Source organism: Syngnathoides biaculeatus, chromosome 4 (assembly GCF_019802595.1).
Source record: "Syngnathoides biaculeatus isolate LvHL_M chromosome 4, ASM1980259v1, whole genome shotgun sequence".
NCBI classification, from domain to species: Eukaryota; Metazoa; Chordata; class Actinopteri; order Syngnathiformes; family Syngnathidae; genus Syngnathoides; species Syngnathoides biaculeatus.
Window position 1 is genome coordinate 18,007,844 of NC_084643.1, and position 14,307 is coordinate 18,022,150.

The window sequence follows — 14,307 nt, forward strand, 5'->3', positions numbered from 1 at the left end:
GGCGTTTCAGCAGGTATACCCGCTTCCGCAGTGTGACGTCTATTTTGAGCGATGAAAAAATATCAAATAATTTAATTAATATTTTAATATTTCAAGATCACAATCTTCAAATTTAGAACTAAAATAATATAAAAAACTAACACAAATAAAACGCACTTCAATTAAATACAAAAAATTTTTTTTAGTAATTTATTTTCCCAAGCCAATCAGAGCCGCATTATAAGGATGAAAGAGCCGCATGAGGCTCCGGAGCCGCGGGTTGCCGACTGCTGCTCTAAACTTTCACCCTGAACAAGGAGAAGACTGATTAGAGATACACCCAAGAGGCCCATGATCACTCTGTATCAACTGCAGAAATCTACAGCTGAGGTGGGAGAGTCTGTCCATAGGACTACAATCAGTCATACACTGCACAAATCTGGAAGAGTGGCAAGAAGATAGCCATTTCTCGATGATATCCATAAAATGTCTCGTTTTAAAATTTGCCACAAGCCAACTGGGAGACACACCAAACATGTGGAAGAAGGTGCTCTGTTCAGATGAGACCAAAATCGAACATTTTGGCCACAGTACAAATCAATATGTTTGGCGGAAAAGCAACACAGCTCATCACCCTGAACACACCACCCCCACTGTCAAACATGGCGGTGGCAGCCTCATGGTTTGGGCCTGCTTTTCTTCGTCAGGGAAGATATTTAAAATTGATGGGAAGGTGAATGGAGGCAAATACAGGACCATTCTAGAAGAAAACCTGGTGGAGTCTGCAAAAGACCTGAGACTGGGACGGAGATTTATCTCCCAACAGGACAATGATCCAAAACATAAAAAGCCAAATCTACAATAGAATGATTCACAAATAAACATATCCAGGTGTTAGAATGGCCAAGTCAAAGTCCAGACCTGAATCCAATCGAGAATCTCTAGGCAGAGCTGAAGACTGCTGTTCACAAACACCCTCCATCCAACCTCGCTGAGCTCAAGCTGTTTTGAAAGGAAGAATGGGCAAGAATTTCAGTCTGTTGATGTGCAAAACTGATAGAGACGTAACCCAAGCGACTTACAGCTGTAATTGGGGCAAAAAGTGTAAGGGGGCTGAATAATATTGCACGCCCCACTTTTCAGGTTTTTAATTGTTAAAAAATTTCAAATATCCAATAAATTTTGTTCCACATCACAATTGTGTCCCACCTGTTGTTGATTCTTGACAAAAAAATGTAATTTTATATCTTTGTTTGAAACCTAAAATGCGGCGAAAGGTTGAAAAGTTCAAGGGGCCGAATACTTTCACAAGGCACTGTATGTATGTATATATATATAATATATATATATATATATATATATATATATATATATATATATATATATATTACTCATACTAATACTGATTGTACCAGCAGGATGTGAGTGAGTGTCCTAACATGGCACAAGGCAGAAAAATAGGTTTGCTGATCAAGAATTTAATTTCTTAATTTCCAGAGGGAAAAAACTGTTCGAATGCCTGCTACTCTTGACTTTCATTGATCTGGAGCGCCTTCCCAACGGAAGGAGCTGGAAGAGCTGGTGGCCAGGATGTCGATCTGAAATAATCCTGCCTGCTCTGAAGCTAGTTCGCATTGTGTGCAAGTCCTCAAAAGTGGGTAGCGTGGTGCTGACAATCCGTTCAGCGGTTTTGATTGACAGTTACAGTCTGAGTTTGTCCTTTTTTGTGGCAGCCCCAAACAGGACTGTGATGGAGGTACACAGTACTGATTGGATAAGCGCTGTGTAGAACTGACTCAGCAGCTCTAGTGACAGGCCATACTTCATCAGAAGTATCCTTTGCTGGGCTTTTTTGAGGATGGAGTTGATGTTCGTCTCCCACTTCAGGTCCTCTGAGACTGTAATTCCCAAGAATTTGAAGGTCTCAATGGTTGACACAAGACGACAACAAGATTTTTATCAATTACGAATTTTCAGGTGCACAGCCATTTGAGTCACATGACCTACGTGCGCGGATGTGACGTGTTACATGCCATTCCAAACGCTCAATTACATGGGTCACCATTATGCCGAGCGCTGATTTCTCGGATTTATCCTCATCGATCATCATCATTATCCTCATCGCGAGTGCGGAGCCGTGAGCTCGCTCCCCAGCCGAGCTCTTTACAATTGTCACGCGTACTTGAAATAAAACAGACATTAAGCTTTTTTTTTTTTTTAAACATTTTAAATAGTCCCCTCTGCGATGTGACTGTATGTAGCGTCTTTTGGTCTGCTTGGGCAACATTAACTGGCAGAGACAAATTCCTTGGGTGTTGTTACATACTTCGCCATTAAGTCTGATTCTGATTCTGTAGATATGCTCCTCTGTTGGTAGAAGGCTACTTTAGTAATTGATTTTATGTGACTAGCAAAAAAGCAGGTTGGAATCTATCGGGACACCAAGGTTTCGGACTTGGTTTTTAGCTTTTAGAGAGAGTGTCTCCAAATATTTACCAACTGAGATCCTCTTTTTTTTTTTTTTTTTTTTTTTTTTTTTTTTTTACCCCCAAAAATGGTCACCGTGGTTTTGTTGTTCGATTCAAGAGAGGTTTGGTTGATCCAGTTGTTTTTTCTGCATACACAGTCTGATCAGGAGTAGTCCAAGCACTGACCCTTGAGAGACCCCATATCTCAATGCCTTTCAATGAAATGTAAAACTTCAAACAAAATAACTCCTTTTCTTCCAGGTAGGATCTGAACCATTTAAAGACTGTTCCATTTAGTCCTACCCATGTTTCCAATTTGTTCAGCAATATGTTATGATCTACTGTATAAAACGCCTCAGTGACATCCAACAAGACAAGAACTGACACCTTTCCTGAGTCACTGTTCAACCTTATATCATCTAGCACTTTTATAAGAGCTGATTCTGTAGTTCGGATTTAATTTCAAGTCATTGCCAAACTGATATCAAATCACTTTAACAATTTTTACTGTGAACTGGAGATGTTAGATGGGTCTCTAGTATTAGTAATATACATTTGCTTCTTTTTAGGAGTGGTTTAAAGGCAGCTACTTTCTGAGGTTTAGGAAATCCAATTTCAACAAGAACCAGCCTGCTGGCTGACTCCATTTAACGCTGCGTGAAGTCCATCATTGGCAGCTCTGGTCTTTATGATGCCTCAAGGCAAATGAAACCATTAAACAATTATTTTTTTTAAGTAGTGGAGCATTTGGTGGCATTTTCTTTTTTGTTCATATTTTAAAATGTAACATTTTTACTTTTTCTCTTTAGCTCTTTTCCTCACCTTTTGTGATGGATTTTTTTCGTGGTTATACATGCGCGCGCACACACACACACACACACACACCACACACACACACACACACACACACACACACACACACACACACACACACACACACATTACTAAAATAAGAGTCGTATGTAAACATCACATTTTTCTAGTCTTATGCTATTGTCACTGCTTGTGATTCTTAAGGGCCCACCATAGTTTTCCTCTTGTATAGCGGTTTACCTAAAGTGATAAGGAAAGCTAATTCTTAATCTGATGGTCATGGCATGCCAGTTATCTTGTTCATCTATACATCATGATCCAGTATTCTTCATCACTGCTGTCAGTCTTGTGGGGGGGGGGGAGTTGCACTCCAATGCCAACACTGTGTTGATCATTGGATCAGATTGTCTGATTGGAATAGTTGAGGTCAACTGCTGTCCTCGCTCAGGGGGCAAAAAAAAAAAAATGTCGGGCTTGCTGATGTTACATTATTTGAGTTATTTCAAGATGGTGAGAGTCTGTTTCAGGAGGGTTGACTCACTTCCTCTTATTTTCTTGTCTTTGTCCCTTATTGTAGCCCTCTTTTTCTTTTACTTTCAGCTTGTCCCGTTAGGGGTCGCCACAGCGTATCATCTATTTCCATCTAAGCCTATTTCCTGCATCTTCCTCTCCAACACCAACTTCCTTCATGTCTTCCCTCACAGCATCCATAAACCTTCCATTTGGTCTTCCTCTCACTCTTTTACCTGGCAGCTCCATCCTCATCCTAACCCTAACCTCGAAGGTTTTCTACCAGTATACTCACCTTTGGACATCTCCAAACCATCAAAGTCTGCTCTCTTGAACCTTGTCTTCAAAACATCCAACTTTGGCTGTCCCTCTTCTTAGCTCATTTCTAATCCTACCCAACCTGCTCATTCCTAGTGAGAACCTCAACATCTTCGTTTCTACCATCTCCAGTTCTGCTTCTTGTAGTCTCTTCAGTGCCACCATCTCTGATCCGTACATCATGGTTGGCCTAAAGACTGTTTGATAAATGTTGCCCTTCATCCGAGCAGAGACTCTTATGTCACATAACACACCACTTATTGTAGCCCCCGTTTTTGAATTTTTTTTTTTTTTAGTCCAAAATTTGTTGTTGGAAAATACGTATTTTTCTGACCTTTTTCTTTCATGTGTCCTACAATCGCGAGTAACTCTGCCACTTTTAGGCTCTAACATTGAGCCAGTTGGCGTCCTCTTGACAAAGCTGTGATCGCGAGATTACAATTCCCCCATCTCACCCCCCTGGTAGTTACTGGAAACATCAATCATTAATAATAATAAAAATAATATTCTTTTATAATCTACTAACAACCTCAAAGAACAAAAACAACTCTGAAACAAGACGTACAGTCAAGAAAAGTATTTGAACTACTATGCTATATTGCATGTTCTCCCACTTAGAAATCATGGAGGGGTCTGAAATTTCCATTGTATGTGCATGTCCACTGTGAGAGCAATAATCTAAAAAGAAAAATCCAGAAACAACAAACAACGTGTGATGTTTTTTTTAAACAATTTATTTGTGTGATACAGCTGCATCTAAGTATTTGAACACCTGAGAAAACCAATGTTAATATGTAATATGGTACAGTAGCCTTTGTTTACAATTACAGAGGTCAAACGTTTCCTGAAGTTGTTCACCAGGTTTGCACACACTGCAGGAGGGATTTTGGCCCAACCCTCCACAGAGATCTTTTCTAGATCAGACAGGTTTCTGGGCTCCCGCTGAGAAACATAGAGTTTCAGCTCCCTCCAAAGATTTTCTATTAGGTTAAGTTTTGGAGACTGGCTAGGTCACGCCAGAACCTTGATATGCTTCTTACGGAGCCACTCATTGGTTTTCCTGGCTCTGTGCTTCGGGTCATTGTCATGTTGAAAGACCCAGCCACGACCCATCTTCAATGGTCTGACTGAGGGAAAGCGGTTGTTCCCCAAAATCTCAATACATGGCTGCGGTCATCCTCTCCTTAATACAGTGCAGTCGTCACAAACATCAAAACACCCCCAAAGCATAATGCTACCCTCCCCCATGCGTCACAGTAGGGATGGTGGTGTTTTTGGGATGGAAGTCATCATCCGTCTTCCTCCAAACACAGTTAGTAGAATCATGACCAAAAAGTTCCATATTGGTATCATCTAACCACAAAACCTTCTCCCATGACTCCTCTATTATCTAAATGGTTCTTGGCAAATTTAAGACGCGCCTTGACATGGGACAATTTTGTCTCTGGTGTCTTTGGAGAGCTCTTTGGTCTTGGCCATGTTTTAAGTTTAGGTCTTACTGATTGTATGAGGTGGACAGGTGTCTTTATGCAGCTAACGACCTCACACAGGTGCATCTGATTCATGATACTACATAGAGGGGAGGTGGACTTTTAAAGGTGGACTAATATGTCTTTGACGGTCAGAATTCTAGCTGATAGACAGGTGTTCAAATACTTATTTGCAGCTGTATCACACAAAAAAATCGTTAAAAAAATCATACATTGTGATTCATGGATTTTTCTTTTTAGATTGTCTCTCTCACAGTGGACATGGACCTACGATGAAAATTTCTGACCCCTCCATAATTTCTAAGTGGGAGACCTTGCGATATAGCAGGGTGTTGAAATACTTATTTTCTTCACTATAATAAAACTGGACCAGCTGAATCAGGGTTCGCACGCGGCCCTAAAAGTCCCGAAAAATCCCTAAATTTTCGAAGGTACATTTAGGGGCTCCTGAAAGTCCTTAAAATTCGCAAAAACCGGTCAACCCCCTAAAAAGGCCTTAAATGAAAAAAAATCAAAAGGAGGACGTCTACCGCCAAAATTCTCCCTAAAAAAAATTATATTTTATTTAAAAAAATTAGCGATCCGTCTGGCGTCCAAAACAGCCGGAAATTGTCAACGGAAGTCACCGTGTTGGACAACTTGTCGCCATCTTGTCGATATTCCATTGTTTGTTTCCGTGAGTAGGCATTTCACTTCGTCTTCGTTACAACGTAGCGTGGTTATTTCATCGATCCAATTTGTATCATGGGGAAGTGCATTTTTCAATATGCTTGGGTTGAAAGTAAGGAGTTCGGGAGCTGGGTTCATTGAGATCCAAAAGATCGGCACATGTTTTACTGCCATCTGTGCAAACAGAGTTACCAGCTTGAAAAGATGGGTGTCAAAGCACTGGAGTCGCACTGGAAAAACAGGAGACACGCTGATTTGGTGAAGACTCTCATCTTCCGTTGGTATGAATCTGTTTCTAAAATATCAAGATAATGAAGCATCAACTTCAGGCAGTGGTACTAGCAGTGCATGGGCACCTACAGTTGTCCAGGCATCGACTTCAACCAGCCGGAAGTCAGGCTTTATGAACGTAGTTCAATGCACGAACACGGACTCGTTAAAGGCAGAGATCGTGTGGACTTTAAAAGTGATCTGTAGCCATTACAGTTACAAATCTTGTGAAAATAATTCGAAAGTGTTTGCAGTCATGTTCCCAGACAGTGACATTGCTAAAAACTACCACTGTGGGGAAAGGAAGACTTCGTACCTGTCTACATTTGGCATCGCTGCCCACTTTTCATCTCTACTGCCTCAGAGCCAGAATAGAGACTGACATATCTACGCTTATGGAATCTGAGGTTTATCACCGAGGCCAATGCACTCAGAGGCAGAGCAAAGGACAAGAGAGCCACTTTGGCACATCCACAGCAATAAATAGAGGAGGCACTGGGTAGGCTCAAGGAGCTAGCGTAGGGGTGCTGAGACAGACATCAGTAGAAGACATTTGTGTATATAGTTGCAATTGTAGTTAGAATCTGTTTTTCTGTAGACTGTTCTGTGAAGGCATTGACAATGGTCATATCAATGAGAACTACCACAAGGGGCGACAGGTGACCACTGTCACAGGTACTGAGGTACTGGAACATTTGATGAACCAAGAACGGTTGATGGCACCATTGGGTGAGTCTTTTTTCCTTACTCTTGATTTCCCATGATGGCCCTAAATTTTTCGTGTCAGCCCTAATTTTTTTCCGAGTCGGCCCTAAATTTTTCGTGTCAGCCCCTAAGAATGCCCCTAAAAAGACCTTAAATTTTTGTAACAAGATAACATACAGTCTTCTTCTTCTTTTCCTTTCAGCTTGTCCCGTTAGGGGTCGCCAGAGCGTGTCATCTTTTTCCATCTTAGCCCATCTTCTGCATCTTCCTCTCTAACCCCAACTGCCCTCATGTCTTCCCTCACCACATCCATAAACCTTCTCTTTGGTCTTCCTCTTGCTTTTTTGCCTGGCAGCTCCATTCTCAGCACCCTTCTATCAATATACTCACTCTGTCGCCTCTGAAGATGTCCAAACCATCAAAGTCTGCTCTCTCGAATCTTCTCCAAAACATCCAACTTTGGCTGTCCCTCTAATGAGCTCATTTTTAATCCTATCCAACCTGCTCACTCCGAGCGAGAACCTCAAGATCTTTATTTCTGCTACCTCCAGTTCTGCTTCCTGTTGTTTCTTCAGTGCCACCGTCTCTAATCCGTACATCGTGGCCGGCCTCACCACTGTTTTGTAAACTTCCTAGCAGAGACTCTTCTGTCACATAACACACCAGACACCTTCCGCCAGCTGTTCCAACCTGCTTGGACCCGTTTCTTCACTTCCTGACCACACTCACCATTGCTCTGGATTGTTGACCCTAAATATTTGAAGTCGTCCACCCTCGCTATCTCTTCTCCCTGTAGCCTCACTCTTCCCCCTCCACCTTTTCTCATTCACGCACATATATTCTGTTTTACTTCGGCTAATCTTCATTCCTCTATTTTCCAGTGCATGTCTCCATCTTTCTAATTGTTCCTCTGCATGCTCCCTGCTTTCACTCCATATCACAATGTCATCTGCGAACATCATGGTCCAAGGGGATTCCAGTCTAACCTCATCTGTCAGCCTATCCATTACCACTGCAATCAGGAAGGGGCTCAGAGCTGATCCCTGATGCAGTCCCACCTCCACTTTAAATTCCTGTCACACCTAAGGCACACCTCACCATTGTTCTGCTGCCATCATACATGTTCTGTACTATTTTAACATACTTCTCTGCCACACCAGACTTACGCATGCAGTACCACAGTTCCTTTCTTGGTACTCTGTCATAGGCTTTCTCTAGATCCACAAAGACACAATGTAGCTCCTTCTAACCTTCTCTGTACTTTTCCACTAGCATCCTCAAGGCAAATAATGCATCTGTGGCACTCTTTCTTGGTATGAAACCATACTGTTGCTTGCAGATACTTACTTCTGTCCTGAGTCTAGCCTCCACTACTCTTTCCTTTAACTTCATTGTGTGGCTCATCAAGACACACCAAGTACTCTCCTGCCTGTCTCTCTGATTACCTTGGCTGTCGTAGTCCAGTCTTCCGGGAGCTTCTGCTGTCTATCGAGAGCCTGTCTCACCTCTTTCCGAAAGGCCGCACAAGATTCTTCCTTTCTCAACTTCTACCACATGGTTCTCTGCTCTACCTTTGTCTTCTTAATCTTCCTACCCACCACCCGAGTCATCCTACACACCACCATCCTATACTGTCAAGTTTCCACTCTCCCCAACCGCTACTTTACAGTCAGTAATCTCCTTCAGATTACATCGTCTGCACAAAATATAATCCACCTGCGTGCTTCTACCTCCGCTCTTGTAGGTCACTATATGTTCCTCCCTCTTCTGGAAATAAGTGTTCACTACAGCCATCTCCATCCTTTTTGCAAAGTCCACCACCATCTGTCCCTCAAAGTTCCTTTCCTGGATGCCGTACTTATCCCTCACTTCTTCATCGCCCCTGTTTCTTTACCAATATGTCCATTACAATCTGCACCAATTACAACTCTCTCGCTGTCTGGGATGCTCAGAACTACTTCATCTAGTTCCTTCCAGAATTTCTCTTTAAACTCTAGGTCACATCCTACCTGTTGGGCATAGCCGCTAACCACATTACACATAACACCCTCAATTTCAAATTTTAGTCTCGTCACTCAATCTGATACTCTTTTCACCTCCAAGACATTCTTAGCCAGCTCTTCCTTTAAAATAACCGCTACTCCATTTCTCTTCCCATCTACTCCGTGGTCGAATAATTTAAACCCTGCTCCTAAACTTCTAGCCTTATTGCCTTTCCACCTGCTCTATTGGATGCACAGTACATCAACCTTTCTCCTAATCATCATGTCAACCAACTCCTGGGCTTTTCCTGTCATAGTCCCAACATTAAAAGTCCCTACACTCAGTTATAGGATCTGTGCATTCCTCTTTTTCTTCTGACGACGGATCCGGTTTCCTCCTCTTCTTTGTCTTCGACCCACAGTAGCTGAATTTCCACCGACGCCCTGCAGGTTAGCAGTGCCGGGGGTGGGCGTTGTTAACCCAGGCCACAACCAAGCAGGCATGGGATTCTTTAGATGAACGCTCATATTTGTTTGGCACAGTTTTTACGCCGGATGCCCTTCCTGACGCAACCCTCCGCATTTATTCGGGCTTGGGACTGGCCTTCAGATTGCACTGGTTTATGCCCCCATAGGGCTGCATTACAACATAACATACTGTAATATCAATATTAGTCATTTATGAGAAATAACATTTTTAATCATATATTTTGTATAAAATGGGAGACTGCTGAGCTGTAACTAATGCGCAACTGCAGTAGAGTCAATTTGTGGTCAAGTCTTTAGCAACCATTTTATGTCATATGAGTGATTTGATACTAATTTCTTGCTCTCTTTTTGCATTAGAATACAACAGAATATACAATAAATTTAAAATCCTACGATGCATGTTGTTTTGACTATTTGACAGCCAGACATGTACTGGTATAGAGATTTACACAAACTGTTTGAATGATGTAAGCAACTATTGCATGTTGGTGGTCTTTCCAAGTACAGTACCATTGTTGCATCACAGTTTTACATTACTGTATATATTAGAAGAAATACTGTCTCTCTAACAAAGTAGGCCACTGGGGGAAGTCTTTAATGTTGTTTTTATTGCAGTAATGGATATAACAGATATTGCTCATGGAAAAACAGACGATGAGGACAAGCAGCATTTCATCCCTTTTCAACAGTGAGTTTTTTTATTTTATCACACTTTTTGGACCTTTGACTGGTTCAGTTTTGTGTTAAAATGTCGCAAGAGTTAATTGAAACAGTTTACACAAGTTTTTAATCAAAATTATTGCTCAAAAGTTTTAATCAGAAGAAGTAAAAACCTTTAACTTCTGCTTTCAAATTTTAATAAAAAATAATGACAAACAAAAGAAAATATCTCAGCTAGTATAAGTCTCATTCTTATGTTTTGCAATCACCTGGACTACACTTATTTCCCACGGCTCTCTCTCTCTCTCTCTCTCTCTCTCTCTCTCTGTCTGTCTGTCTGTCTGTCTGTCTGTCTGTCTGTCTGTCTGTCTGTCTGTCTGTGCGTGTATGCGTGCGTGCGTGCCAAAGAGAGAAAAGTCTTCGGCTACCTGCCTTGACTCACAAATGATTTTAAGTGATAAATCCAGATGTGAAAGTATTTGCCCCCTTCCTGATTTATATATTTATTGCAAATCTGTCACACACAAAGGTTTCAGAGACAACCCAAGGAAATGCAAAATGCAGTTTTCAAATTAAAATTCAATTTATTCAGTCACAAAAAAAAAATCCTCTCCTCGAGCAGTCTCCTTATCGTGGAGGAAGGGTTTGTGTCCCAATGATCCTGGGTGCTAAGTTGTCTGGGGGCCTCACGTTCCTGGAAGGGTCACACATGGCTAAAAGGTCCTAGGTCAGGGACCAAAGTACGACTCCAAAACCCCTATGACGAGTACAAATATTGGATGTCGGGTTTCCCTTGCCTGGACGCAGGTCACTGGGGCCCCTCTCTGGAGCCAGGCCAGGCCAGGAAGTGGGGCTTGAAGGCGAGTGCCTGGTGGCCGGGCCTGTACCCAAGGGGCTTGGCCGGGCACAGCCCGAAACGGTAACAACTGTCGGGGTTGGGGGCCGTGGCCAAGGCGGGAACCTTGGTGATCTGATCCCCGCTACAAAAACTAGCTCTCGGGACATGGACTTTCCCCTCTTTTGCAGGGTAGGAGTCCGAGTTGGTGCATGAGGTTGAGATATTCCAACGAGATATAGTTTGACTCTCTTCTACACACCGCTTGGGCTCTGGTACCGGTCCTCTTGAGAGGGGTGGACTCTGTTCCACTCTGGAGTTGTCCACGGTGAGAGGCGCCAAGCAGGTCTGGGCATACTCATTGCCCCCCGGGTCGGGGCCTGTACGTTGGGGTTCATCTCGGTGGATGTAAGAGAAACCTACCTCCGCCTTCAGGTAGAGGGACGGATCTTGACTGTTGTTTGTGACTACGCACCAAACAGCAGTTCAATTTCCCCACCCTTTTTCATTAGAAGGAGTGCTGGAGAATGCTCCCTCTGGTGACTCCTTCATTCTGCTGGGGGACTTTAATGCCCACGTGGGCAATGACAGTGAAACCTGGAAGGGTGTGATTGGGAAGAACACAACACCCCCCCCCCCCCCCCAGATCAGAACCCGAGTCGTGTTTTTGGCCTGTGGGACTCCCGAGGCATCTGACAGATACCGGCTGGCCAAGCCGAATGCAGCGTCAGTGGTCACCGAGGCAAAAACCCAGGCATGGGAGGAGTTTGGTGTAGCCATAGAGAACAACTTCAGGATGGCTTAGAGGAAATTCTAGTACCCGGAACACATTGTTGAGCACCAACAGTGAGGGATATTGTCAAGCTGAAGAACGAGTCCTATTGGACATTTTTGGCCTGTGGGACTCCCGAGGCATCTGACAGGTACCAGCTGGTCAAGTTGAATGCAGCTTCGGTGGTCACTGAGGCAAAAGCCTGGGCATGGGAGGAGATTGGATTAGGCCATAGAGAACAACTTCAGGACGTCTTAAAGGAAATTCTGGTCCACCGTCTGGCGTCTCAGGAGGGGGAAGGAGTGCACCGTCAATCCTGTGTATAGTGGGCATGGGGCACCGCTGACCTCAACTCTGGATGTTGTGACCAGTTGTAGAGAATACTTCGAAGACCTCCTCAATTCCACTAACACACTTTCTCATGAGGAAGCTTAGTCTGGATTCTCTGAGGCAGGCTCTTCTGTCTCCGAGGTGGTCAAAACCTCCTTGGTGGCTGGGCCCTGGGGGTGGATGAGATTAACCCGGAGTTCCTAAAGGCTCTGGATGTTGTGATAGTGTCCTGGTTGGCACACCTCTGCAACATCGAGTGGACATCGGGGACAGTACCTCTGAATTGGCAGACTTGGGTGGTGGTCCCCCTTTTTAAGAAGGTGGACCAGAGGGTATGTTCCAACAATAGGGGGATCACACTCCTCATCCTCCCAGGTAAGGTCTATTCAGGGGTGAAGGGGAGCATCCTTTGGGAAGTGGAATCTCAGGTTCAGGAGGAGCAATGTGGTTTTCCTCCTGGCTGTGGAACAATCAACCAGGTCTACACCCTCTGCAGGGCTCTCGAGTGTGCATGGGAGTTCGCCCCACCACTCTACATGTGTTTTGTGGGACAGAACAGCGCTCGGGTTCTGATCGGGGGGGCTCGTGTTCTTACTAATCAAACCCTTCCAGGTCACACTGTCAGTACACACATGAACATTGAAGTTCCCCCAGGAGAAGGATGGAATCCCCAGTTAGAGCGCTCTCCAGCACTCCCATCTGAGGATTGTGAAAAAGTGTGGGTACTCTAAACTTTTGTTTGGTTCACAGGCACAAAAAACAGTCAGGACTTGTCTCCTCCTACGTAGTTCTGCGGTGAGTCTTCACCTTTCTTAGAATCATTAATATGCCATGAGGTGAGATCTTGCTTGGAGCCAAAGTCCGAAGGAGATTGACAATGACATGTTTAGCTGCTTCCATTTTCTAATAATTGCTCCAACAGTTGATCTTTTTTCACCAAGGAGCATAGTAAGTGCCCGCCCATAACACTTTCCATCCTTGTGGAGGTGCACAAGTTTGTTTCTGGTGTTTTTGGTCTGCTCTTTGGTTTTAGCCGTGTTAGTAGTTTGAGTCTGAATTTGTGGGGTGGATAAGTGTCTTTATGGAGCTAATGATCTGAAACAAGTACTTCTAATGTAGGTTGACTTTTTAGAGGGTGTTTAACTGGTCTTTGAGGACCAGAGTTTTGGCTGATTAGTAGGTGTTCAAATACTCAGTTCCAAGTGCTACAACAACTACCATAGTGCAATGCATCGCGAATTAAATACCCCAAGATGCACTTGTCTGTGATTATACACATGGCCAGGAGGTAGTTTCGTGTGCAATGAAGTACCAAGAAATGAACCATTACTCGAAGCAATGGCTGAAGTGTTATGAAGCTTCATCTCACTGACACTGATAAACAGGTATTTTGTAAATATGTATGTATGTAGTGATTAACAGAAATTTTGGCGGCCAAAACTTTTAGCCCGAAAATAGCCCAAAGTGTTTTGGACCGACACATTGTTTACTGAAATAAAACTGACAAAATAATACATCTCATGCATAACATTTTACACGTTGAACACTGATTGCCAGGCGCACGCAAATTTGTACACCTTATGGTGAGGAATCATTTAGTACTGTATTAACAAGGAATCTGCTATAGCGCATTTCTGAAAATGCAGTTGGAGGATACAGGGAGTACAAAAATAGCTTGCAAGCGATGACATTTGGGAGCAAATATGTCTGCCAGGTTGATGCAATAAATATTTTAACATCACAAATACTTAAGCCATAAGTATGAATAATTTTTTCATGCTATTATATAATATACTGCAATAATGGTGCTGCAGTAATGGTCTTGACATAATCTTAAAAATATGCAAATTCAAATCAATCTGGAAGTGAAATTCTATAGGTTGGCAGTCATCACCATAAATCCAATATTACTAATAAATGGCATAATTTATAATTTATAATAACCATGCTTGATTTATTTTTGTATTTCAATGAATGGAAAGCCCACAGTGTTGCATTTGTTTTTGTATATTAAAAA

The 14,307-nt window shown here is 42.9% G+C and overlaps 1 protein-coding gene across 7 annotated transcripts in view; it reads left to right on the plus strand.

Annotated features, from left to right (window-relative positions):
• The window catches only part of dock5 (dedicator of cytokinesis 5), a 59,062-nt gene that overhangs the window by 21,555 nt on the left and 23,200 nt on the right, over window positions 1–14,307 (plus strand). For 5 of the 7 annotated variants that reach the window (XR_009794467.1, XM_061815954.1, XM_061815953.1 and 2 more), the window contains exon 11: window positions 10,309–10,381. The exons of 1 other annotated variant lie outside the window; for it this stretch is intronic. Coding sequence is in view for 5 of the 6 variants with exons in the window: in XM_061815954.1 (XP_061671938.1) it covers window positions 10,309–10,381 (73 nt within the window). In the remaining variant the exon portion in view is untranslated. Of the gene's footprint in view, window positions 1–9,598; window positions 9,655–10,308; window positions 10,382–14,307 lie in introns of those variants that run through there. One more of the 7 variants, XM_061815955.1, reaches the window with a different exon arrangement.